General features: G+C 42.2%; 1 protein-coding gene across 1 annotated transcript in view; it reads left to right on the forward strand.

Annotated features, from left to right (window-relative positions):
* TBX21 (T-box transcription factor 21) overlaps positions 1 to 26,818 on the forward strand; it is a 77,997-nt gene that overhangs the window by 18,574 nt on the left and 32,605 nt on the right. The window contains exon 3 of the mRNA XM_082271870.1: positions 23,368 to 23,522. Within this exon, the coding sequence (XP_082127996.1) occupies positions 23,368 to 23,522 (155 nt within the window). The remainder of the gene's footprint in view (positions 1 to 23,367; positions 23,523 to 26,818) is intronic.

Raw genomic sequence — 26,818 nt, forward strand, 5'->3', positions numbered from 1 at the left:
CAGTTAAAGTAACGCAGTGCCGTATCACAAAAAATGGCCTGGTCATTAAGGGGAAAAAACCTTCCGGTCCAGAAGTGGTTAAATTAGTAAAAATACTTCATCGAGCACAGAAAATAGCCTAATAACATTTTTTTTGCCTCATTCGCACAGAAAAAATGTACATTCACTTTTACTGGGAATACTAGGAGGTGGTATCAAATGTTTCGAGGCTAGTTTTGTAACCCACCAACAGATGGCAGCACAAGGCTACACGCACAGTCACAGGGAGCCCCGACCTTCATGAGTCAGTGTGCCAAAACACATTGTCTTGTGTACATTGGTAACTGTGCAACTGGTGCTTTTTAGATCAGATGTGCTACCACGTCTAATACTGCGTGAAAATGGGCAAACCTACCACAGAGACGTTTGACATAGTTGGAGGTGTTTTGAGTGGCACGCGTGATTGTTCTCCAATGATCATCACGCACAAGTTGTGGCATGGCTTTGACATTTTCGGGGGATGAGCTCGTTGAAGGTCTTGCTGATCTTGCGTCGTCTTCAAGTGATGTTCTTCTGCTCGTGAAGCGCGCGTGCCACTCAAAACACCTCAAACGACTCATTGCAGCATCGCCGTAAACTTGGCGAATCACGTCAAACGTCACTGTGGAGTCGAAACTTTTTGATACAACCTCGTATGACAGTTTGTTATAAATGCACTCCTAAGCCCCCGTTTACACTGGGGCGACCTGTCAGGCGACCTGGTCGCCTGACAGGTCGCCGTAGGTCGCCTTCCATAGAGAAGCTGTGGACCCGTTCTAATAGGAGCGACACAAGTCGCTCCGACTTAGAAAAAGGGTCCGGAGCTTCTTTGGGGCGACCCGGAGCAACCTGCATAGACTTCAATGTCATGAAGTCTATGCAGGTTGCTCTGAGGTCGCGGTGCGAGCAGCGTGCCGCGACCTATGAGGTCGCCCCGGCAAGTAGCGGCGCCCCAGTGTGAACGGGGCCTTAGTGTTGGCAGCCACAGGATGGCAATATTGTTTCTGGTGCTTCCTGATGATGGAGGTTCTAGCAGAATTTTGGGGGTGCCATAGCATACCCAAGCACCCCTCTGGTGCTATCTCTTCCTTTGGCCGCAAAGAATTGACGTGACCTGTTACATAATCAAACCATTGGCAGTATACTTGAGCAAGAGCATAGAGAAAAGAAGGGTTCTTACCTAATGATTATTTTGATGATTTTCAGGCCTCACCTAGCTACAGTTATTGCTCTTATTGCGAGGGCTCGGCCTAGTTTTCAGGCCTCACCTAGCTACAGTTATTGCTCTTATTGCGAGGGCTCGGCCTAGTTTTCAGGCCTCACCTAGCTACAGTTATTGCTCTTATTGCTCTCTATGACCTGACTCTTGAGTAACATGTTCCTCAGATGGAACTGCAATGTGATTCAGGCTCTGAAACCTGAAACCCTATGGTTTACCTCAGTCAGCTTCCAGCGGTCACACTTCAGTGTTCTCCCAGGGCCAACTTTCTGTGAATCTGACAAAAAGAATTTTGCAATATTTTATTGACAACTACTTGAGGTAAACTTGCAATTTATCATAGACAGTATATGTATACATTTTATTTTAAAGAGAAGTAGAGCATGCATTTGAAAACCTATGATGCACGTTGCTCATAAGGCAACATTCTGCATGAAGGTGATAATGAGCATTATGTTTATGTATGTTTGTTGACTGCTCCATTTCCTTAGTTCTCTATTTTTCTAGATGCATTAAAAAAAATTATTTCTAAAATAAATCTAAAGTCAAAACATGGTTAAAGCCCCAGTCAGTTTTGTTTTCCACCTTCTGTGACCCTTTTATTTCCTGCCCTGTAGACACAACAGGAAATGAGAGAAAATCTATTTGATGTAAGGGAATTCCCCCGTTAGACAGCTGTCGCCATAACAAAATTTCGCCTCTATTGCTGTTTTGGTGACACCTCAAAATTGTTGATTTTTCCCTTGCCTTTAATCTTGGTGACGGTTGTCACCAGGACAAACAGAGACAAACAGAGAGCAATGCAAACCCTCATTATTTGTCCAAAAACAATGTTTCTTTCCTACATCACAGGACACTGAGCCATAAATCATAATATATGGGTTATATAGCCACCTACAAGTGATGGACACTGGGAACCAATCAGAAAAGATGTCCCCCTATATAACCCCTCCCACACAGGAAGTACCTCCGTTTTTTTTTTCGCTAGTGTCTAAAGGTGATGGTCACTGTGGAGAGTTTCTCCACATTTCTCTTTAACCACGCTAGCGGTATCCCCGAGCGTGACTCGGGGTAGGAATTTCCTGCTATTATCGGTATCCCCGAGTCACTCTCGGGGTGAATGGGCAGAGCTGTGCAGACAGCGCAGCGGAGTGTCTTACCTTATCCTGGCGATCCAGCGATGAGCTCTCATTGCTGTGACCGCCAGCCGAGATCTCCGCCGCTCGTCTGTCGGTAGGAGGACTTCCTAGTTCCGTTCCCTGCAGCAGCAATGCTGCATGGGAGCGGAACTAGGGAGGGAAATTCAAAAAAAAAAAAAAACGTTGCACAAAACACAAACACATTTTATATTATATATATGCATACATATATATATATATATATATATATATATATATATATATATATATATATATATATATATATATATATATATGCATATATATATATATATATATATATATATATATATATATATATATATATGTATATATGTGTATATATATATATATATATATATATATATATATAAAATTATATTATTGATTTGATTATAATTCATGCGTTTTACATATATATATATATATATATATATATATACGCATGAATTATAATCTAATCAATAATATAATTTTATATATATATATATATATATATATATATATATATATATACACACACATATATATATATATATATATATATATATATATATATATATATATATATATATATATATATATATATATATATAATATATAACGCATGAATTATAATCTAATCGATAATAATTTTATTATATATATTATATATATTCTATAATAAAATTATATTATTGATTAGATTATAATTCATGCGTTTGTGTTTCAAATTTATCACATCTGGGATGTCTACTAGACTCTTGTTTTGGTCAGGTTTAAGTCAATAATTACTAAGAATTGTAGGACTATAATACATAATGCCAAATTTCCATGAGAAAAATTGTACCGCTTTTGGTACAGAATTCCTGACAGAATCATACCGCCAGGGAGGTTAAAGAGAAACAGACAAACACACAGACTGTCCAAAAATTAGAGAATTTTGGACAATGGTCCAACAAATTACGGGTGAAATCATGGATATGACGATCCCAAACGACCCATGGGTATGCCTATTTCATAAAACAACAATGCCACTAAAAAAATATAAAACAACGTTGGTCCCAACCTTATTAAATGCAGCAAAGGGAATAATACCAAAAATGTGGAGAGAAGTGGATAGTCCAAAGTTAAAGGGATGGTGTAACAGGATAAATAATATCTTTAATATGGAATATATCAGTAACACTCAAGAGGAGACTCCAATAAACATGAAGGAAAAATGGAAAAAATGGATAGACTTAAAAAAATCAATTAAGTACATACTGTAGAAATGAATGCTTAAACATCACTGTAGTGGGGGAAAACAGAAGGAAGGGGAACTGTACGGGTAGAGAAGGGGAGGGGGCATGAGGGGGAGGGGGAAGCAAGGGGGATAAAGTATTATAAGATTACATTGTATTGTATATTTTCTATATTTTTTTTTTCTTTTTGAGTTTGTGTTTCTCAATTCCTTTTTGGATTCTTTTTGTGATATACATGTAAATTTTATATACCAAAATAAATAAAAAAATTTAAATATGAAAAAAAAAAGACAAATACACAGGGATTTCTTCAGAATACCAAAAGGTAGGAATCTGCAACAAAATATGGTAAAATCCTTGTAATGTACAGAGATCACCCAGAGGATAATGTTTTTTTAATCAACAAAGTGGAGTTAGGCCCCATTCACACTGGGGCGACGCTACTTCCCGGGGCGACCTCACAGCAGCGCGCCGCGACCTCTGAGCGGCCGGCACAGACTTCATAACATTGAAGTCAATGCAGGTCGCTCCAGGTCGCCCCAAAGAAGCTCCGGACCCTTTTTCTAAGTCGGAGAGACTTGTGTCGCTCCTATTAGAATGGGTCCACAGCTTCTCTATGGAAGGCGACCTACAGCGACCTGTCAGGCGACCAGGTCATCTGACAGGTCGCCCCAGTGTGAACGGGGGCTTACTCTTTAACCACTTCCCGCCCGCCCACCATCAAATGACGGCGGAGCGGTGCGGCTCTCATTCTGGGATGACATCATATGACAGCGCCCCAGAACGGCCACTCTCGCAGCTACACTGGGTTCCTAGTATATGACGTGACCCTGATATCAGTAAAGAGCCAATGACGTGGCTCTTTACCCATGTGATCAGCTGTTTCCAATCACAGCCAGTCACATGTAAATGCAGAAGTGCCGTTTTTTTAGCTGACACCAATCAGTGCCCATCAGTGACCCCAATCAGTGCACATTAGTGACCCCAATCAGTGCACATTAGTGATACCAGTCAGTGCCCATCAGTGCCTGCTCATCAGTGCTGCCCATCAGTGCCCATTAGTGCTGCCTATCAGTGCCCACCAGTGTTGCCTATCAGTGCCCATTAGTGCGGCCTATCGGTGCTAATCAGTACTACATATCAGAGCCACCTATCAGTGCCCTTCAGTGCGGCATATTAGTGCCTCCTCATCAGTGTCACCTAATCAGTGTCCTTCAGTGCTGCCTTAACAGTACCCATAAGCGTCACCTCATCAGTGCCCATCAGTGCTTTCTCATCAGTGAAGGAGAAAAATTACTTATTTACAAATTTACTGACAGAAACTAAGAAAAACTTTTTTTTTTCAAACTATTTGTTTTTTTTTTTTTTGTTTTTTTTAAGGGAAAAACAAAAAACCCAGCAGTGATTAAATAACACCAAAAGAAAGCATGGGTACAGTGTTGCATGACCGCACAATTGTCAATGTGGCAGTGCTGAAAGCTGAAAATTGGCCTTGAGAGGAAGTGGGTGAAAGTGCCCTGTAGGCAGGTGGTTAAAGAAGAAGAGGATTTGGACAAGCTCTACAGGATGCCAGCTGGCCTCCCATATAAATAGACCCACGGCTGACTTTCCCTAGCACCAGAGGGTTGGCAAAAGCACAAAGGTCCCCAAGATCTTTCAAAATGTCTGCACTCACACAAGGCCCAAGGAACAGCTGGTTGCCTCCTTCCAACTTCCAAGTGCCCCCTCTCTCCAGAAATACAAGACTGGATCATCTGCGGGCAGTCAACTTTCATTAGTTCCAGGGTCTCAGCAGCCAGACCCTTGGGTCACCCACCTGAGCTCTCACGGCAGCAGACATAACAGCAGTGCCTGGTAGGGCAGCTTGCCTCCAGGCTGGACTAATCCACTCTGGGAAAAGACCCTGAGCTCAGTATGATCATGGAATTTATATAAATGCCATCAGAGCGTGCCTCTCAGGGGTAACACAGGGCTGTATCAATATTCATGCTGTCATCTGCATAGCCCCACACCTATCATTCAGAAACTTTTCAAGTTCTCTGAATGCAGAGGGAGCTATAAGCCCAGCCAATCACAGCTTCACTGAGTAGTTAGCAAGATATGCTTTTACCTAACAAACATTACAGCCACACTGACTACAGTGTGGCAGCTAAATTTACCTATCAAAAACACACTAATTCCAACTATCAAATAGCATCGATCTAGGAGGGTTCTAGATGTGTGTGGCTTGACATGCAGCTAAACCCTCTTATTCTGCAATAAGCTAGACTGAGTGTCATTTTGAAGCTTTATTAACCAAACAGGGTGGGGTGAAACTATTGACAACAAATGCAAATACATATAATCAGTATATGAGGAAAACAGAAATACAAACAATAAACTAGGCTGTAAATGGCGATAAGTAATTCTCACCAGCGATGCTGCGTTTAGGAGATGCAAGAGGATGCAAGTTTAAGTTAAACATGTGCTCTGATAGCTGGTTCCTTCTTTCAGTCTCTAAGATGCAGTCTGAGTTCCCAGGATGCACCTGTTTCTCTGCCTTGGACTGAGGAATGATGGGAACTTTTGTTACAGGTGAACAGTTTCTAGCTTCTGCAAAAACAGTAAATTTACCACTGGCTCCATCTTGTGGTCGAATCTGTTATTGCAGCCAAAACAACTTAATATCCTGCTGGAGGCAGAACATACAGTATATTCTGCAATAAAAGCTTCTTAGCTTAGTGTAAGCTGAGCCATAGATGGCCAAAGACACTGTAATTAGTAATGAGTAATGAGGCAGCTTACAGACATCACACTGCTAAAGCGGAGGTAAGTTTCATTCCACTTTAACTTTACAATGCAAATATATATAGTGCCTTGGAAAAGTATTCATACCCCTTTGAAATTTTCCACATTTTGTCATGTTACAATCAAAAATGTAAATGTATTTTATTGGGATTTTATGTGATAGACCAACACAAAGTGGCAAATAATTGTGAAGTGGAAGGAAAATGATAAATGGTTTTCAAATTGTTTTACAAAAAAATTTGTGAAAAGTGTGGCGTGCATTTGTATTCAGCTCCCTTTTACTCTGATTCCCCTAACTAAAATCTAGTGAAACCAATTGCCTTCAGAAGTCACCTTATTAGTAAGTGTTAAGCTGTGTGTAATTTAATCTCAGTATAAATACAGCTGTTCTGTGAACCCCTCAGAGGTTTGTTAGAGAACCTTAGTGAACAAACGACATCATGAAGGCCAAGGAACACACCAGACAGGTCAGAGATAAAGTTGTGAAGAAGTTTATGGCAGGGTTAGGTTGTAAAAAAATATCCCAAGCTTTGAACATCTCACGGAGCACTGTTCAATCCATCATCCGAAAATGGAAATAGAACGGCACAACTGCAATACTACCAAGACATGGCCGTCCACCTAAACTGACAGGCCGGGCAAGGAGAGCATTCATCAGAGAAGCAGCCAAGAGGCCCATGGTAACTCTGGAGGAGCTGCAGAGATCCACAGCTCAGGTGGGAGAATCTGTCCACAGGACAACTATTAGTCGTGCACTCCACAAATCTGCCCTTTATGGAAGAGTGGCAAGAAGAAAGCCATTGTTGAAAGAAAGCCAAAAGAAGTCCTGTTTGCAGTTTGTGAGAAGCCATGTGGGGGACACAGCAAACATGTGGAAGAAGGTGCTCTGGTCAGATGAGACCAAAAGTGAACTTTTTGATCAAAAAGCAAAATGCTATGTGTGGCGGAAAACTAACACTGCACATCACTCTGAACACACCATCCCCACCATGAAACATGGTGGTGACAGCATCATGTTGTGGGGATGTTTTTCTTCAGCAGGGACAGGGAAGCTGGTCAGAGTTGATGAGAAGTTGGATGGAGTAAAATACAATCTTAGAAGAAAACCTGTTACAGTCTGCACAAGACTTGAGACTGGGGCGGAGGTTCACCTTCCAGCAGGACAATGACCCTAAACATACAGCCAGAGCTACAGTGGAATGGTTTAGATCAAAGCATATTCATGTGTTAGAATTACCCAGTCGAAGTCCAGACCTAAATCCAATGGAGAATCTGTGGCAAAACTTGAAAATTGCTGTTCACAGACGCTCTCCATCCAATCTGACAGAGCTTGAGCTATTTTGCAAAGAAGAATGGGGAAAAATGCCCCTCTCTAGATGTGTAAAGCTGGTAGAGACATCCCCAAAAAGAGCTGTAATTGCAGGGAAAGATGGTTCTACAGAGTATTGACTCTGGTGAAGGGGGGTGAATACAAATGCACGCCACACTTTTCAGATAATTATTTATAAAACATTTTGAAAACCATTTATCATTTTCCTTCCACTTCACAATTATGTGCCACTTTTTGTTGGTCTATCACCTAAATACCAATAAAATATATTTGTTTTTTTGGTTGTAACATGACAAAATGTGGAAATGTCATAGGGTATGAATACTTTTTCAAGGCACTGTATATTTTTATTAAATTGCATATATAAAGAGCTCAAGATAATGCACAAAATACGCTATGTTTAGGCTGCATTTTCACACGCATATGTGCAACAGAAAAGTGGCAATTTATTTTTTCATAATAAAATTCTACCTTGTATTCTGCTTGACTTGTAAAATGAAGGGCAACTCTGAGGGGTCACATTCTTCTTTTTATGAGAAATCATTAGTCAGGCTACCATGATCCTTTGCATAACTTGGCCTTTATGCTTCCTGGTGGATTAAATGATGATTTGTGATTACACCTGCCAGTAGAGTCTTCCGCTATGTAAAATAAGATCAGCTGGTAATTCCTTTCTCAAGGCAACGTTGCCTCGTACTTGAAGGGAAAACTTTGATCATGATTCTGCAACATTAGAGCCTGATGGGAAGGGTATTTCACATACCTCGGATTATTTAACCAATAATATATATATATATATATATATATATATATATATATATATATATATAATACTGGTATATATATATATATATATATATAAAATATAATAATACTGTTTTATATATATATATATATATATATATGTATATATATATATATATATATATATATATATATATATATATATATTATATATATATAGATATATATTTATATATATCTATATATATATATATATATATTTATAGATAGATAGATATATATAATACTGGTATATATATATATATATATATATATATATATATATATATATATAAAATATAATAATACTGTTATATATATATATATATATAGATATATATTTATAGATAGATAGATAGATAGATAGATAGATAGATAGATAGATAGATAGATAGATAGATAGATAGATAGATAGATAGATAGATAGATAGATAGATAGATAGAGTCTCATCTCTTCAGTGTTGTCATGGGAAAAGCTATAATAAAATATTTACAAAAATGTGAGAGGTGTACTCCCTTTTCTGAGATACTGTATATATATATATATAAATAAAATGACTATTTTTTTCACAGTAATCCTTTTTTTTTTTTTTTTATTATTAATATACATAGTCAATGATAATCTTTACAATGTTCTATCTTCTAGCAGAAAATGAGATTTCAGATTTCGAATATTTAGGATTCCTGTATTAAATAAACCATACTACTTAACCACTTTACCACCGGAGGATTTTGCTGTCTTACGTCTGGGCCACTTTTTGCGATTCGGCACTGTGCGACTTTAACTGACAATTACGTGGACATGCAACGCCGTACCCAAACAAAATTTACATCCTTTTTTTCCCATAAATAGAGCTTTCTTTTGGTGGTATTTGATCACCTGTGCGATTTTTACTTTTTGCGCTATAAACAAAACAATGCGACAATTTTGAAAAAATAATATTTTTCACATTTTTTTATATGAAATTCCCCCCCAAAAAAATGTAAAAATCAAAATTTTTTTATCATTTTAGGCCAATTTGTTTTCTGCTACATATTCTTGGTAAACAAATTGCAATAAGCATATTTTGATTGGTTTGCGAAAAAGTTATTGCGTTTACTATCTAAGGGAAAGATTTTTGTCATTTTTGGTGTTTTATTTTTAACGAGTAATGCGTTAAAAATGCGATCTGCATTTTTTTTTTGCGGGACTGCGACATTGCGGCGGACAGATCGGACCCTTGACTGACATTTTTGACACTTTTGGGGGTACCAGTGACATTACTACAGTAATCAGTGCTATACATATGCACTGTTACTGTAAAAATGACACTGGCAGGGAAGGGGTTAATTTTTATTGGTGATCAAGGGGTTAATGTATGCCTGGTGCTTACTGACGTGTGTGGGGGGAGGGGACTGTGTGACACAGGGACAGATCGCAGGTTCAGCTATGCTGAACCCTGCAATCTGACCCTGCCTGTCACATAGGAGATCCGCCCGCTTTGTTTACACAAGCAGGCGGATCTCCACACTCGATTCCCCGATGATCGGGGAAGAGCAGCGGCGATCGCCGCCGCTCCTCCCCTGGCCCGACTCCCGCTGTAACTGGATACAGCGGGAGCGAGCCTCCGGGGGCGCGCGCGCGCCGCCGAGAGAGGGGAATGTCTGGCGACATAGGTCTACGTCGCCAGACGTTATCGAGCCACTGTGCCGCAGTAGCAGCTCAGTGAGCAGCGGTAAAGTGGTTAAAATGTGTTGTTATTTTTGATTCAAAAATGAATCATCCCACTGTTCTTATGCCTAAAATTTTTTATTAGGTGACTTTTAATATGGGCTGGGAACACTGATAATAAACCAAGTCATCAAATTTCATTATTACAAGCCAACAAGTAATTTGCCTTTCCTCTTCTCTCATATATAAATATCCTACATTTTCAGAAAGATTTTAATAATAACCTATGAGACAAGGAATATTATATTTTGTTGTGTTGCATAACATTTTATACTCACTGCTTAGATATAAGGTATCATCACAGAATATTGGTGGATTCATTTTACTACTGACAGATGGTTCACAGTATCTACTTATTCTAAAAAAATAAAACTTTGCTATAAGCCGATAACTCAAAGCCTATGTTTCCCTTAAAAAAATAATTTAAAAATTAACACAAGGGACATTACTTGCCTTGAGTGCCAGGTGTCCCTTGTGCTTCTGTGTCCTCCTTTCACCAGAATATTCCTTCTCCCCTATCGCTGTAATCATCCAGTGCAGAAGGGGTTAATAGCACTAAGGGGCTATTACAGGCACTCATAAAGAGTGCCCAACTATGCCTGCCCTTTTCAAGCAGCTGCTGCATTTACAGAAGCCATTACAGCTTCTATGAATGAAAGACGATCTATGAATGCAGTGGGCAAACTTATCAATAATCCACCTTCCCTCCATTCATAGGTCCTGTTTCATTCATGGAGTTTACGATAGAGTAGTTCTTGCAGAGCCTATAGCATGGCCAGGCACTGGCATTTGCCACCTTTTAGTCCAGCAGCTTTCTGTTAAGGAACGCAACAGGTTGCTCCTCACCATTCTTGTTTACCTGGCTGAGAATGGCCCCAGGTTGTCGAAAGCTGTTTGGCAGGATGAGGTCCAGGCAACCATCCTGGGCATGGTCCTCTTGGTGAGGTCCTTCAGAGGATTTGCTATTGTGCTAAAAATTAATAACTATTTTTTGTTATATAAGTTATCAGTGCCCAAAAAAGCCAGAGCTTTCTAAGTAATGCATGTCTGCCATTCCGACCTGGCACTTATCTAGTTGTATGGTGAGCTTGGCATTTCCAATTACGCTCAACATGTAGGAGGTGATCACTAAAAATGGAAATATCATTGGGATAATTGCAGGAAAAGTCCTGGCAGTCTGCAAAAGCTGATTGACAGTTTGCTGAAAGGTGGCAGGGTCATTTTTTATTCCATAAGGAATAATTTCCATTTTGAGAAATTCATATAATCTAAAGGGGTTGATAAAGGTTGAGTGTTCTCCATTCTCTGCTGCTATTAGACCTTGCATGGGTCTACTTTAGTGACATAACAAGCCCCAGACAGAAGTTCTATCAGGTCGTTGATAGGGATGAGCTCAGTGTTTGGTCTAAATTAATTTTCAGACCAAACACTGGCTGTTCAGATGTTGGTTCAGGGCGTTTGCCATGGATGATCGTGACAGCATCCAGTTGTCAATGATTGCAAAGGAAGCCGCATCCGTACCTTATTCTTACTCATGTCATCCAGCCTATTCACTTACATTGCCTGGGAATCCCTGGCCACATGAGCAAATGGGTGGGCACCAGAGGAGTTACATCATTGCCTTTATATATGGCCACGTGTCCATATTTGGGCAATGATGTAACCATTCCTGGGGAGGCGCAGCATGGTGAGACAGCAGTAAACACCCAAGAGTCAAGTTGCAAAGAACAGAACTTTTATTCATGTTTGAGTTCAGCAATGCTCAATGAGCCCGGCGGGAAGGTTCTGTAACGCTCTGGGTTTTAGCTCAAGGATACTGGATTTGCAGCTGCAGAATTCCACTCAGTAGTCTTGTAGAGATCTTGTTAAATCACCTGATCCAACTCTCTTGACTCATCATAGTGGTTCAGCCTGATTCAGTATGCACATATACAAACACTCAGATAATGATGTTGCAGGAGTGATAGTAATTATGCAAGTAGCAGTGAGATGTTACACTGAAGGTATAGGCTCTGAGGAGTGATAGTAGATGATGATAAGCACTCAGATAGTGATGTTACAGGAATGATAGTAGATGATGATAGATAGCAATCACAAGAGCTAGCAATCTAGTATAATCAACAGGTGATAGATAATAGCAAGCAAGATATACAGGTGTTGCTAAGCTTAGTTCGGTAATGCAGGTTGTAACAAATAATAGGCACAAGAGCTAGCGATCTAGGTTTAGAAATGCAGATGGTAGATACTGGAGAGCATGTATCCTAGAGCTAACAATAGTTCTTATAATGCAGGTATAGATAGCAAGCGTTGTTGATAAGAGGGGGTCCCCTGTGGGGTACTTATCAATAGCCAGTAGTGAGGGAGTGTAGGATAAGGTAGCGAGGCTCCGGTCAATCCAGGTATAGGGTATGTAGCTGGAAGATTCGGCAGCGTCAGGTTAGGCAGGTATCAGGAGCGGTTGCACGAACAATGTGTGAGTGCAGACCGTCAGTTGAAATAGCCGCTCAGTGCGGCGCCTGATGATGACGTCAGCACTGTTAAAGGAATACACACCTTATATGCGTTCCACCTACCTGAGTGGTGGAACGCAACCCGGAAGTGAGATGATAGAAAGGCACTGAGAGTGCCAGGATCTTACAGGTGCCCAATTGGGAACACTCATACAATGCAAAACCGGTGTGTAGCAGAGCAGGTCTTGGTTGTGCCTACATTATCTGCCTTGAGGACCTGGTCGGTCCATGACCAAATAGGGAGGTGTCCAGGAAACATGACGTGACCCTATCCTTTCCATACTCATCTGGAACCTCTCCCTGCCACCAATCACTGACCCTGTCAGAAAAATGACCTGTCCTTACACTACCCACATGCTAAATGTGCACCAAGCCTGGGATCCAGAGCCTTAAAAAGACTCTGCCTGACCCAATATGGTGGCAAGAGCCACATGCAGCAGCAGCATCCAATCTGATAATTTCCCCAGTGACCCAGAAAACCATAGAACCATGTTCCTCTTGGCTTCCCCTCTAACTGCGATGCCACTGTGGTTGAGCGCCACCTACTGTGGAGAAAATAGGTTGTACCTGCCTGCACACTACCCTCACCCCTTTCCTTATATAGCTGATGACAGCTCAGGGAGTTGTCATTAAGCTACGTGTATCATCAGGATCGGTAGTTTGCGCTGAGTCATTGCTTTTCTGTTTGATTGTTGATGGACAGAGCCGGCATCATGATTGATGTGTGCCCATATTAATGCAATGATGTAACCCCTCCTATCCCTGCCCATTTGCTTATGTGGCCAGGGATTCATAACCATGTAAGTGAATGGGCCAGGTTACACCAATGGTTGGTAATGATTCAGCAGGTGTAAGTGCCCGTGAGTAAGAAGCTGTCACTTTCATCCATGCCAAATGCCCTAAACTTTCAGTGTTCAGACGAACAGCCAAATGTTAGTTTGTACTAAACACTGAACTCATCCCTAGTCAAGATTAGGTAATACAGAGAGTTCAGGGGTCAGGATTAAAAAATAGTTGCTTATTTTGACGGTCACTGGAATAGTCCCCCCTTATACTGATGGTCAGAAGAGAAGACACTTCTTTGATTGGTGGTCAGTGAAACGCTACCTTATATTGGTGGTCAGTGGAGAAGGGTCTGCTTATATAGGTGTATATAAATCTTATATAGGTGTATATAGATCTTATATAGGTGTATAGGTGGTCAATGGAGAAGGGCCTAGGTGTATAGTTGGTAAATGGAGAAGGGCCTAGGTGTATAGTTGGTAAATGGAGAAGGGCCTAGGTGTATAGGTGGTCAATGGAAAAGGGCCTAGGTGTATAGTTGGTCAATGGAGAAGGGCCTAGGTGTATAGGCGGTCAATGGAGAAGGGCCTAGGTGTATAGGCGGTCAATGGAGAAGGGCCTAGGTGTATAGGTGGTCAATGGAGAAGGGCCTAGGTGTATAGTTGGTAAATGGAGAAGGGCCTAGGTGTATAGTTGGTAAATGGAGAAGGGCCTAGGTGTATAGGCGGTCAATGGAAAAGGGCCTAGGTGTATAGTTGGTCAATGGAAAAGGGCCTAGGTGTATAGTTGGTCAATGGAGAAGGGCCTAGGTGTATAGGCGGTCAATGGAGAAGGGCCTAGGTGTATAGGTGGTCAATGGAGAAGGGCCTAGGTGTATAGGTGGTCAATGGAGAAGGGCCTAGGTGTATAGTTGGTAAATGGAGAAGGGCCTAGGTGTATAGGTGGTCAATGGAGAAGGGCCTAGGTGTATAGGTGGTCAATGGAGAAGGGCCTAGGTGTATAGGTGGTCAATGAAAAAAAGCTTTGATTGGTAATCCCTGAGAAGAATGTCGTGTCGGTGGTTACTTACTGGAGAGCACAAACTTCTCATTGCTCAGGGAACCCCTAGCAATCTCTGGAGGAATCCTAGAGTTCCATGGAATGAGAGAATCCGAAAATTCAATGAGAACGGCTATGCTAGGGGATGATGTTGGCATAGAATTACAGTAACTAATCAAGCAGATCAACAAGTCTTGCAATACTAAAGGCAATATCTTTTTTTTTTTTAATAGATTTGAAAGATCATGTTTGAGAAAGATCATGTAATAGATATAGGGTCTTAATCCTATCGTTTTTTTCTGTATATATTTTGTTGCTCTTGATTACCTGTGGCATGCGGTACCTAGAGGTTTTCTTTTTATTCGTTTTTTTTTCTGTTGGTTGAACTAGATGAACTTGTGTCTTTTCTGCCTGAATAACTATGTAACAAGGCAGCTTTACTTAGCAAGAAACAGAACCTGCACTTATATACACTATATCACCAAAAGTATTGGGACACCTGCCTTTACACGCACATGAACTTTAATGGCATCCCAGTCTTAGTCCATAGGGTTTAATGTTGAGTTGGCCTTTGCAGCTATAACAGCTTCAACTCTTCTGGGAAGGCTGTCCACAAGGTTTAGGAGTGTGTCTATAGGAATGTTTGACCATTCTTCCAGAAGAGCATTGTGAGGTCAGGAACTGATGTTGAATGAGAAGGCCTGGCTCGCAGTTTCTCGAATTCATCCCAAAGGTGTTCTATTGGGTTGAGGTCAGGACTCTGTACAGGCCAATCAAGTTCCTCCACACCAAATTTGCTCTTCCATGTCTTTATGGACCTTGTTTTGTGCACTGGTCCAAATCATTTGATGGAGGGGGGATTATGGTGTGGGGTTGTTTTTCAGGGGTTGGGCTTGGCCCGCAGTTCCAGTGAAGGGAACTCTTAAGGTGTCAGCATACTAAGAAATTTTGGACAATTTCATGCTCCCAATTTTGTTTGAACAGTTTTGGGGTTGGCCCTTCCTGTTCCAAAATGACTGCGCACCAGCGCACAAAGCAAGGTCCATGGAGATTGGAGACATAGATGAGTGAGTTTGGAGGAACTTGACTGGCCCCCCTTCACTAAATGATTTCGACCAGTGCACAAAGCAAGGTCTATAAAGACATGGATAAGTGAGTTTGGGGTGGAGGAACTTGACTGGTCTGCACAGAGTCCTGAACTCAACTCGATAAAACACCTTTGGGATTAATTAGAGCGAGGACTGCGAGCCAGGCCTTCTCTTACTACATCAGTGCATGACCTCACAAATGCACTTCTGGAAGAATGGTCAAACATTCCCATAGACACACTCCTAAACCTTGTGGACAGCCTTCCCAGAAGAGTTGAAGCTGTTATAGCTGTAAAGGGTGGGCCAACTCAATATTGAACCCTACGGACTAACACTGGGATGCCATTAAATTTTATGTGCGTGTAAAGGCAGGTGTCCCAATACTTTTGGTAACATAGTGTAATATAGTGTAATATAGTGTATGTGTGTACAGCAGCCCATGAAAAGGGAAAGAGATAAAACCATATACGCATCCAGGTTTCAAATCCGTTTTCTTTCCAATATGGGGGAATGGATCAGAAAAAAAATATGTAAAAAATAATGCTTATTATTATTATTATTATTATTATTAATAATAATAATAATAATAATAATGATAATAATAATAATGATAATAATAATGATAATAATCATGATAATAATAATAATAATAATAATATCATTCCATAAACAACAAAAAAAAAAAAAAAAGATTTCTCTCCAAATTAAACATTCATATCAAACGCCCACATAGGAGAGTGCGATGTCATTCAGAACTTTAGTCATTTTGGGTGGGCTGATTAGGTTAGGAAACATTAAGTTTCATATCTTGTTGGTTAAAATAACTTTCACAGAAAAGAAATGAGGAATCTGTGTTGCTCGGTTCACCTTTCTGCCGCATCTGACAGCTCCAGCTCACAGCTGTCATCTCAGGTGTTCCCGCACCTATCTACAGGTGACATTTCCAGGAGACAGAGCACAAGATCCTTCACAATGACCACATAAACCCTTCTCTCTTTGATAATATAACCCTCACTGTTCATATCTCTTACATATGAATACAAACTATTTGTATAAACATTTATTTTAAAGCATTAACCACTTTAGTCCTGGAAGGATTTGGCCTATTTTGCAATTTGACACTGCATTACTTTAACGGACAATTAATTGCACGGTCATGCACTGTACCCAAACCAAATTTTACGTCCCTTTTTTTCCCCCCACAAACAGAGATTTCTTTTGGTGGTATTTGATCACCTGTGCGATTTTAAATTTTTGCGCTATAAACAAAAAAAGAGCAACAATTTTGAAAAAAAAACAATATTTTTCACTTTCTGCTATATAACATTTCAAAAAAAAAATTTAAAATCAACATTTTTTAACATTTTAGGCCAATTTGTTTTCTGCTACATATTTTTGGTAAAAAAAAATAGCAATAAGCGTATTTTGATTGGTTTGCGCAAAAGTTATTGCGTTTACTAACTACGGGAAAGATTTATGTCATTTTTATTGGTTTTTTTTTTTTTTTACTAGTAATGGTGGCGATCTGCGATTTTTTGCGGGACTGCAACATTGCGGCGGACAGATCGGACCCCTGATTTTTGGGGGGACCAGTGACATTACTACAGTAATCAGTGCTAAAAATATGCACTGTTTCAGTAATAATGACACTTGCAGGGAAGGGGTTAACACTGTGGGTAATCAAGGGGTTGAATGTGAGCCTCATGCGTACTGACATGTGTGGGGGGAGGGGGTTGTGTGACACAGACACAGAGATTGCAGGTTTAGCTATGCTGAATCCTGTGATCTGTCACTGCTTTGTTTACATAAGCAGGCGGGTTTTCCCACTGATCGCGCGCGGGGGGGGGGGGGGGCGGGTCAGCGGCAATTGGAGCTGGTCCTCCCAAGGCCGGACTCCCACTTTGTCTAAACACACGCCGGAATCACTAGCAGTCCAGTGACGTAGGTCTACATTGCTGGACCTAGGGGAGCCGACCTGCCGCAGTAATACTAAGGTTGGCGGTTGGCAAGTGGTTAACATGCTTGATAATACAGTTTACAATAAAGGAAATATAGCTATACTGTAGCAGTGCAGAACTGTTTTTTTTTTTTTTTTTTTTTATACTAGTTAGTTCAGCCTAGTTTGCCACTTGCTCACTACCCTGCCATCCAGTTTTATTACCCCCTCCCCAGGTATAGTCTTGGAACAGAATTATCATCATTTTGCTATAGAAGAAAGCTCATGAAAACATCTCAATTATCTTCCAACTACTGCTGATACTGCTTCTGAATCTTCTGGGTGAGTTAAGCTGCTTGTGGAGTTTGTCAAGTCAGCAGGTTGTCATATTATCCTGGGTCTCAGGAGGTATGTTTTTGCATACAATTACAATTGAGACAGAAGAGGCTATTTCAGCATGCTTAAAGTGGAGTTCCACCCAAAAGTGGAGCTCCTGCTTATATGCTTCCCCCCCCCCCCTCCGGTGCCACATTTGGCACCCCTTCAGGGGGCGAGGGGGAACGGGTTTTTGACAGGTACCCTTCCCCGCTTCTGGGAGACAGTGAGGCGGCGCTGACCCTCAGAAGTTCGACTCCCCTCCTTCTTCCGCTGGGCCAATTACAAAGCGTAGTAGGGAACCGGCTGTAAAGCCAAAAGGCTTCCCTGCCGTGTTCTCTTACCCTGAATAGTGGCGGCAGCACCTGAGAGCCCATACGAAAATCAGCTTTGGGTGCCGACATTGCAGGAACCCTGGACAGGTAATGCCTCGTACACACGCAACGATTATCAGCCGACCGATCATCCAACTTTTGTCCAGTGTTGTTGTGTTGGTTGAAATGTGCTCTAGACTGCACACAAATTTTCTCGGCCAACAAAAACCAACTTCAGAATTGATGTCATGTGCTGGTTTACTTTCCGTGTGTTTTTTCTTCTCTGAGCATGCCCAGTCTTGCTCATCAGATTTTTGTCTGCCGAAATCTGTACTGACTGAGGAACAATCGGCCATTGTGGTGACGGCCAACAAAAATTTTATAGCATGCACACCAGATTTTTTTCAGCCGAAAGTTGGTTGTTGGAAGCATCATACTAACAAGCCGAAAATCGGCAGATCGGACGTTGGCTGAAAAATTCACGGCCAATTATCGGCGCGTTTGTACGAGGCATAAGTTCCCATATTTAAAAGTCAACACCAACAATATTTGTAGCAGCTGACTTTTCTGCAGAAACTCCTCTTTAACCGCTTGCCGACTGCTCACAGTATATTTACTGCGGCAGTCAGCCCCTCACAGGCAGAGTGAGGTAGGTCTACGTCGCTAGCCTGTGAGGCTCTGGGGAGCGAGCGCGCGCCCGCGGAGGCGCGCTCCCGCTCCCGCGCGGTCACGGACCCCCCCGCGCGGCGATCGGCGGGGGAGAGGGAGAAAGTCAGGCGGCTTGTGTAAACAAGCTGCCTGTCATTCTCCTCGGTGTAAAGACACTGATCAAACGGATCTAGTATGTAGATCCGTTGATCAGTGTCCTTACAGCTCAAGCCACAGCCAATCACAGTAGAAAGCACGCCCCTAGGGACACACACAGCCCCTCCCTCCCAAATAAAGTTAACCCCTTCACTACCAGTGTATTTTTACAGTAACAGTGCATATATATAGCACTGATTACTGTAGAAATGTCACTGGTAACCCCAAAAGTGTCAAAAATGTCAGTCAAGGGTCCGATCTGTCCGCCCCAATGTCGCAGTACCGCAAAAAAAATCGCAGATCGCCGCCATTACGCGTTAAAAAAAAACACCAAAAATGACAAAAATCTTTCCCTTTGTTAGTAAACGCGATAACTTTTGCGCAAACCAATAAAAATACGCTTTTTGCGATTTTTTTTACCAAACATAGGTAGCATAAAACAAATTGGCCGAAAATGTTAAAAAATTTGGATTTTTACATTTTTTTGGGGGGAATTTCATATAAAAAATGTGAAAAATATTGTTATTTTTGCAAAATGTACGCTCTTTTTTTGTTTATAGTGCAAAAAGTAAAAATCGCACAGGTGATCAAATACCACCAAAAGAAAGCTCTGTTTGTGGGAAAAAAAGGACGTCAAATTCGTTTAGGTACAGCGTCGCACGACCGCGCAATTGTCCGTTAAAGTCACGCAGTGCCGAATCGCAAAATACCCCCTGGTCGTTTAGCAGGAAAATCCTCCTTTAGGATGCCTAATCCTACCAAGGGGCCATTGTGATCAAATGTTTTTTGGGTTCCTCCACTAAGCTATAATTGCACCGCATTTGTGACAAAGTCCTAGAGGACCCTTTATTTGTCCACACCAGAATCGGATTGCATGGGTGTTTTGCAAGCCGATTTCTGGGTGTCATTAACTTAACCTACACTCCAAAATGGCTTCGCTTGAATGGATTGCGATTTGGATGTGGTGCCGAATCTGCAGCAAATTTGCGGTGAATTCGCACCACATCTAGTGTGAACCGAAGATCCTGGGTTCACATTGATACAGTGCAGGACACTGCATGTAATTCACACAGGAATCGCAGCACATTACTGTGTGAATTACATGCGGTGTCTCTGGGCTGGACAGGGAATAGCGAGGCATGGTAAGGGTGCTCATTTGGTGACGTTACAGTGCGCCCCCTCTGGTCACTGAAGCCAGAACTAGATGCCCAACAATTCACTCATCAGGCTGGCTTAGATTACTGACTCCTGCATTTCCTGCAAAAGGTAAAAGCCATTCACAGATATCAGCTCACTCCATGAAGCGTAAGCTTCCATGCCATTTCAAGAAAGATACTTTAAATATAAAAAATATAAATTGCAAAAACATATATCCATTTCACAGTAGCAAACTAACTCAAATCATATGCAAACCTTGTGAAAAAAAAAATAAAATAAATGAATAAGTGTCCATGAAGAATATAAATTTAAATGTCCATTAAAAAAATAAGTAAAATTTTATTGCAACCCATTGCAGTAAATAAAGTCCAACCAAATGTGAAGAAGTAGGTGCAAAAAAAAAAAAAAAAACATCCGCTACACACCAAATATCCTACACCAAGGTGATGAGTGCCAATTCACTCCCTTAAGAATAAGGCCCCTTTCACACTGGCTTTCTGCCCGGCGGACTCAGTTTTGCTCAGCGGGGGAGTGATCCGCCAATCCCCATTCAGCAGGGGGATGACAGCTCCGTCTCCACTCACTGTGCTGAGACGGAGCTGTCAGATCCCCACTGTCCTCTATGGGAGATCGGATGATAATGGACCGCCTGTCTGTTTTCCATCCGATCCAATCCTCCAGACGGATGGAAAATAGGGTTTCCATCCGTCATGATTTCACAGATCGGAAAGACCGTGTGAAAGGGGTCTAATCTCACCAGATATAATTGCCATTCCCTCTCGTGTCTGGCAAAGCTTGCTTTTTGTGTTATATTGAACAGCCTCCAAGCTTCATCCAGATAATAAAATCAAATCAATCAATCAATCAATCAATCAATCAAATCAATATATGTAGGGATAAAAGCCGAGACAAAGCCTCCAATAGTATAAAACACCTTAACCTCTTTCCGCCGATCCCCTCCCGCAGATATACTGTGGCAAGGTGGCTTGACTGCGCGAATCACCATACCCATACGTCGCTCCTCGGGATTTGCAAGAGGAGAAGCTGATCGGTGGAGCCGGCAGCCATGATTGCCACCGGGCATCCGTGATCTCTCCCCAGGGAGACGGAACGGCGATCTTCAGTTATAAACACAGCAGACCGTTGTTCTGTCAGCAATCAACACAGAGCTCCTGTGATCTTCCTATTTAGGAACACAGGTCTCTGTAATGATTCCATAAATCCATCCCCCTCACAGTTAGAAAACATCCCCCAGGCTCACATTTAACCCTTTGATCGCCCCTGGTGGTAACCCCTTCCCTGCCAGTGTCATTAGTACAGTAACAGTGCATATTTTTAGCACTGATTACTGTAGTAATGTCACTGGTTCCCCAAAAGTGTCAAAATTGTCAGTTAGGTGTCCGATCTGTCCACCGCAATGTTGCAGTCCCGCTAAAAATTGCAGATTGCCACTGTTACTAGTTAAAAAAATAAAAATAAAAATTACATAAACCTTTCCCCTAGTTTGTAGAGGCGATAACTTTTGCACAAACCAATCAATATACACTTATTGGGGATTTATTTTACCAAAAATATGCAACAGAATACAAATTGGCCTATTATAGCGCAAAAAAAAAAAAAAAAAAATCGCACAGGTGATCAAATACCACCAAAAGAAAGCTTTATTTTTGGGAAAAAAGGACATAAATGTTATTTAGGTACAGCGTCGCACACATGTGCAATTGTCAGTTAACCACTTGCCGACCGCCGGACAACTATTTACGGCGGCGGTCAGCCCCTCCAGGGCAAAGTGACGTATGGGTACGTCGCTGCCACCCCCGCTCGTTCACTGTGTTCCCCGCACGAGTGACCGGCGGCTCGGATGTCCACCGGCCACCTGCGATTGTCCACTGTAGAGGGAGAAAGGCAGGCGGCTGATGTAAACAAAGCTGCCTGTCATTCTCCCTTGTGTAACTGCAGAGATCATACGGTCCTGCTATGTAGGATCGTATGTCTCTATGGTTACATGAAAAGCCACGCCCCTTTACAGTTAGAAGCACACCCCTAGGGACACATTTAACCCCTGCCTCTCCAATAAAGTTAACCCCTTCCCTGCCAGTGTCATTTTTACAGTAACAGTGCATATGTATAGCACTGATTACTGTAGTAATGTCACTGGTACCCCCAAAAGTGTCAAAAATGTCAGTCAAGGGTCCGATCTGTCCGCCGCAATGTCGCAGTCCCGCAAAAAGATCGCAGATTGCCGCCATTACTCGTTAAAAAAAAAAAACAATAAAAATGACAAAAATCTTTCCCTTAGTTAGTAAACGCAATAACTTTTGCGCAAACCAATCAAAATACGCTTATTGCGATTTTTTTTTACCAAACATATGTAGCAGAAAACAAATTGGCCTAAAATGTTAAAAAATTTTGATTTTTACATTTTTTTTTGGGAATTTCATATAAAAAAATTTGAAAAATATTGTTATTTTTATTAAAATTGTTGCTATTTTTTTGTTTATATCGAAAAAAGTAAAAATCGCACAGGTGATCAAATACCACCAAAAGAAAGCTCTATTTGTGGGAAAAAAGGACGTCAATTTAATTTGGGTACAGCGTCACGCGACCGCGCAATTGTCCGTTAAAGTCACGCAGTGCCGAATCTCATAATAGGGCCTGGTCAGGAAGGGGGTAAAATCTTCCGGAGCTTAAGTGGTTAAAGTAACGCAGTGCCGAATTGCAAAATATAGCTTGGTCATTAAGGGAGTAAATTCCAGGGTTTAAGTGGTTAAGGTACCCATTTATTTATAAGTAATGCACTTACATCATAAAACCATCAAAATCGCCTTTATATTGAACAATCCCAATCATGCCTGGTGCCACGGTGCTACGATCTCACCATCCCTCCGTTCCCACGCCCAGGGTCACCGTTTCTGCGTTAGAGTATAGTTGCCGCTTAATATTTTATTTGATTACTTTGTTTAAGTAGCGGCACAAATTTATTTTTCATTCAATAGCGCAATGCTCACATATATAGTCGAAATATTACCATAAGCCACAATGATGTCTGATACCATTTTATATACTTGAAGCTGCATGGCTATTTATTATATCTGCCAGCAATTGTAACATAGGCGTATGTTCTCTCTTACAGGCGCATGTTCCCATTCCTTAGTTACCGCGTCTTAGGTCTGGATCCTCTCGCTCAGTACACCTTACATGTGGAAGTGGTTCTGGCCGATCAAAATCACTGGAGATTCCAAGGAGGAAAATGGATCCAATGTGGCAAAGCTGAGGGTAACATGCTAGGTGAGAAATATGAAGGGATAATGTTATGTGAAAGTAGAGAGGCTGACCCCTCCTCTGAAAATGCCATTTACCTGGCTGCCATACCGAATCAGTGGTTTTGGTGCCTTTTATGTTACTGACCCAGAACAGGAATACGGATTAGTAATTCTGACCTCGCTTTGACTTTCCTGTTGTATTTTAGACTAGCTAAGGTACTGAAATCAAAGACAGCCATGCAACTAGCATATTAAAATAATGTCACCAATGGCAGCTTCCATATTTCTCTTAGTACTATTATCCCTTATGCTGGCTAAAAAACTAGAAATCTGTTAATTCACAACACAAACTTATCCTGTACTTGCGATACACTTGCAATGCGGTGTACATCCTCCATTAACCGCTTGCCGACCGCCAGGGCCATCTTACCAAATGGGCATGCTAGGCAGTTGCCCGGGGGCCCCTCCTGCCCAGCGCCCCAGCCAAGCATTAGTCCCAATTCCAGTGTGCATCCCACCGCCAAACTTAGCAGGTGGCAAGCGTCTGTCGGCCCTGCGCTGCTGTCAGGCCACTTGGGCCGTGGAGGGGGAGCCCACAACTGCAGGAATGCCTGTCCGCCTCCACAGGTACAGGCACACACAGGACAGTCGAGTCTGACTCCGGACCCAGTTGCCGAACTTGGAAGCTGTCATTAGCCTGGCACTGCTGTAAAATAGCCTTATCGATTATTTGCATTTTTATTCTCGTGGGTGATTATGTAGGCAGGGCCCCAGTGCACTGCATTACCTGGGGGCCTATAATGCTCTTAAGATGGCACTGCCGACCACCCCACGTATATGTACTACAGGGCGGCGGCTCCTACAGGCGAAATCACGTACCTGTACATCTTCGGGACTTCCAGGTTTGCGGCGCTGATTGGACACATTGGGAGCCAATCAGTGGGTTCGGTCGAACCAATGTCGACCAGGACCCGCCGATCATTCCCAGCAGAGGCAGAACAGCTGTCTGCCTATGTAAACAAGACAGATCGCCATTCTGTGACAAGGAAAGGCAGAGATCTTGTGTTTCTGCTAATCAGGAACACAGATCTCTGCCTTCCCACAGTTACTGTACAAGCACCTCCCCCACACAGCTAGAAAGTACTCCTTGGGAACACATTTAACCCTTTGACCGCCCCTGATGTTAACCCCTTCCCTGCCAGTGTCATTAGCACAGTGACAGTGCATATTTTTTAGCACTTATAACTGTATTGATGTCACTGGTCCCCAAAAAGTGTCACTTAGGGGTTTATTTACTAAAGCTAGAGGAGGCAAAATGAGTCACAACTCTGCAGAGAAACCAATCAGCTTCTAACCTCAGCTTGTTTAATTAGGCTTTAGCAATAAAACCTGGAAGCTGATTGGTTTCTCTGCAGAATTGTGACTAATTTGCCCTCTTTAGATTTAGTAAATAAACTAAATTATTGAATTAGCGTCTGATTTGTACACCGCAATGTCCCACTAGAAGTCTCTGATCGCAGCCATTAAAAGTAAAAAAAATAAAATTTAAATTCCATAAAAATATCCCATAGTTTGTAGATGCTATAACCTTTAAACAATCAATATATGCCTATTGGGATTTTTTTTTTACCAAAAATATGTAGCAGAATATATATTGGCCTAAACTGATGAAGAAATTATATAGGAAAAGCACAATGTGGGGCAAGTGTCGGGATTTTAATGGTACGGTTCTATGACTAATAGTACTTCGTAGAAAACTGAATCTTTTTTATAAAAATTTAAGTAACTTTTATTACAAATATTTGATTAAAAACAACATACATAAGGAGAAAAAGAGCATAGTAGAAACGTGTACATATGTACACACATATGAACCATAAATCAGAACACTTGATTTACAAGCTACAAAGGGGTTATAGCTTGAGTTGGTACAGTCACTGGCTCAATCATGAGTCAGATTGGTATCACCCCTGGTTTCCATAGGCTCAGTACCTACCCAACATGTTTCACTTAGATCAGCTTCGTCAGGGGCATGGGGTGGTGCAGCATTAAAGAGTATACAGATACTAAGATATAGGATGAGAGAAAAAAATCAGAAATACACCATACAGATAATACAGACAAAAATCCTTATTTAAGACAGGAAAGTCATACAAAATTCATAAATTTCACATATTAACCCCTTTACGACCGCCCGCTGCAAATTTACTGCGGCAGGCAGCCACACCTGGGCGAACCGACATAGCTCTACCTCGCTCGCTCTCGGGAGGCTAGGGGGCGAGCTCGTGCCGGCGGCAGCATGCTCCCGCCCCCCGCTCATCAGCGGGGAAGCCGGTGCGTGAGTCAGGTGGCTCCGATTGCCACCTGACACCGGTAATCTCTCCCCGCTGAGAGAGAAGAACGGTCAGCTGATGTAAACACAGCTGTCCGTCCTTCTCCCTGCAATGATCGCAGAGCGCCTGTGATCCTTCTATATAGGATTACATGTCTCTATGATCATTTCACAAGCCCATCCCCCCCATAGGTGTGCGCAGCCTATTGCATTAGAGTGTGCAACACATATGAACGCCACCTGCTGTCATAGGGAGGAGGTTCTGGTTGTGGGAAACAGTTGATTAGGAGCATATTACATTACGCTCTAAACACTGGTGTAACATGTTCCTAAAGTTGAACCTAGCCTTTATTATAATGGGGCATTTACACTGGCCACTGGCACCCCCAACCACCCACCTGGTGCCACACCTGGATAATACTAATGCACATGGGGAGATTAGAGTGTGCCCAGGCACACCCGGCACACCCTGTGCGCACACCTATTATCCCCCCACAGTTAGAATCACTCCCCTAGGGTCACATTTAACCCCTTGATCACCCCTGGTGTTAACCCCTTCCCTGCCAGTGTCAGTATTATCGAGGGTCTAAAAGACCCTAGACCCCTCCACTACACTTCCCTCTATGCAAAAACGCAGAAAACGGCGTTTTTGCATACAGCCGTTTTTCAAATTTGGCGCCCTTTTGCAGCACACTAACCCGGAAGTGACATCATGGACGCCGCCTCCGGGTTACGTCATCGGAGACCCGATCGATGCCGTTTCCGGCATTCATCGGGACTCCATCCAGCCGGCGGACGTGCCGGCTGGGTGCTCGGGGCTCCCGGTGGGACGGGAGCCCCGGTAAAAGCCGCGGAAGGCGGCGGGAGGGGGGGGATGTCCCCTCCCGCCCCCCCGGGTAACGATCGAGCGGCTCCCGAGCCCCATCGGTACCGACGGAAAGCCGACCGTCGGCTTCAAACAACGGTACCGGGATGATGCCTCTAGCTAG

This window comes from Pelophylax lessonae (genome assembly GCF_965119305.1).
Source record: "Pelophylax lessonae genome assembly, chromosome: 11".
NCBI classification, from domain to species: Eukaryota; Metazoa; Chordata; class Amphibia; order Anura; family Ranidae; genus Pelophylax; species Pelophylax lessonae.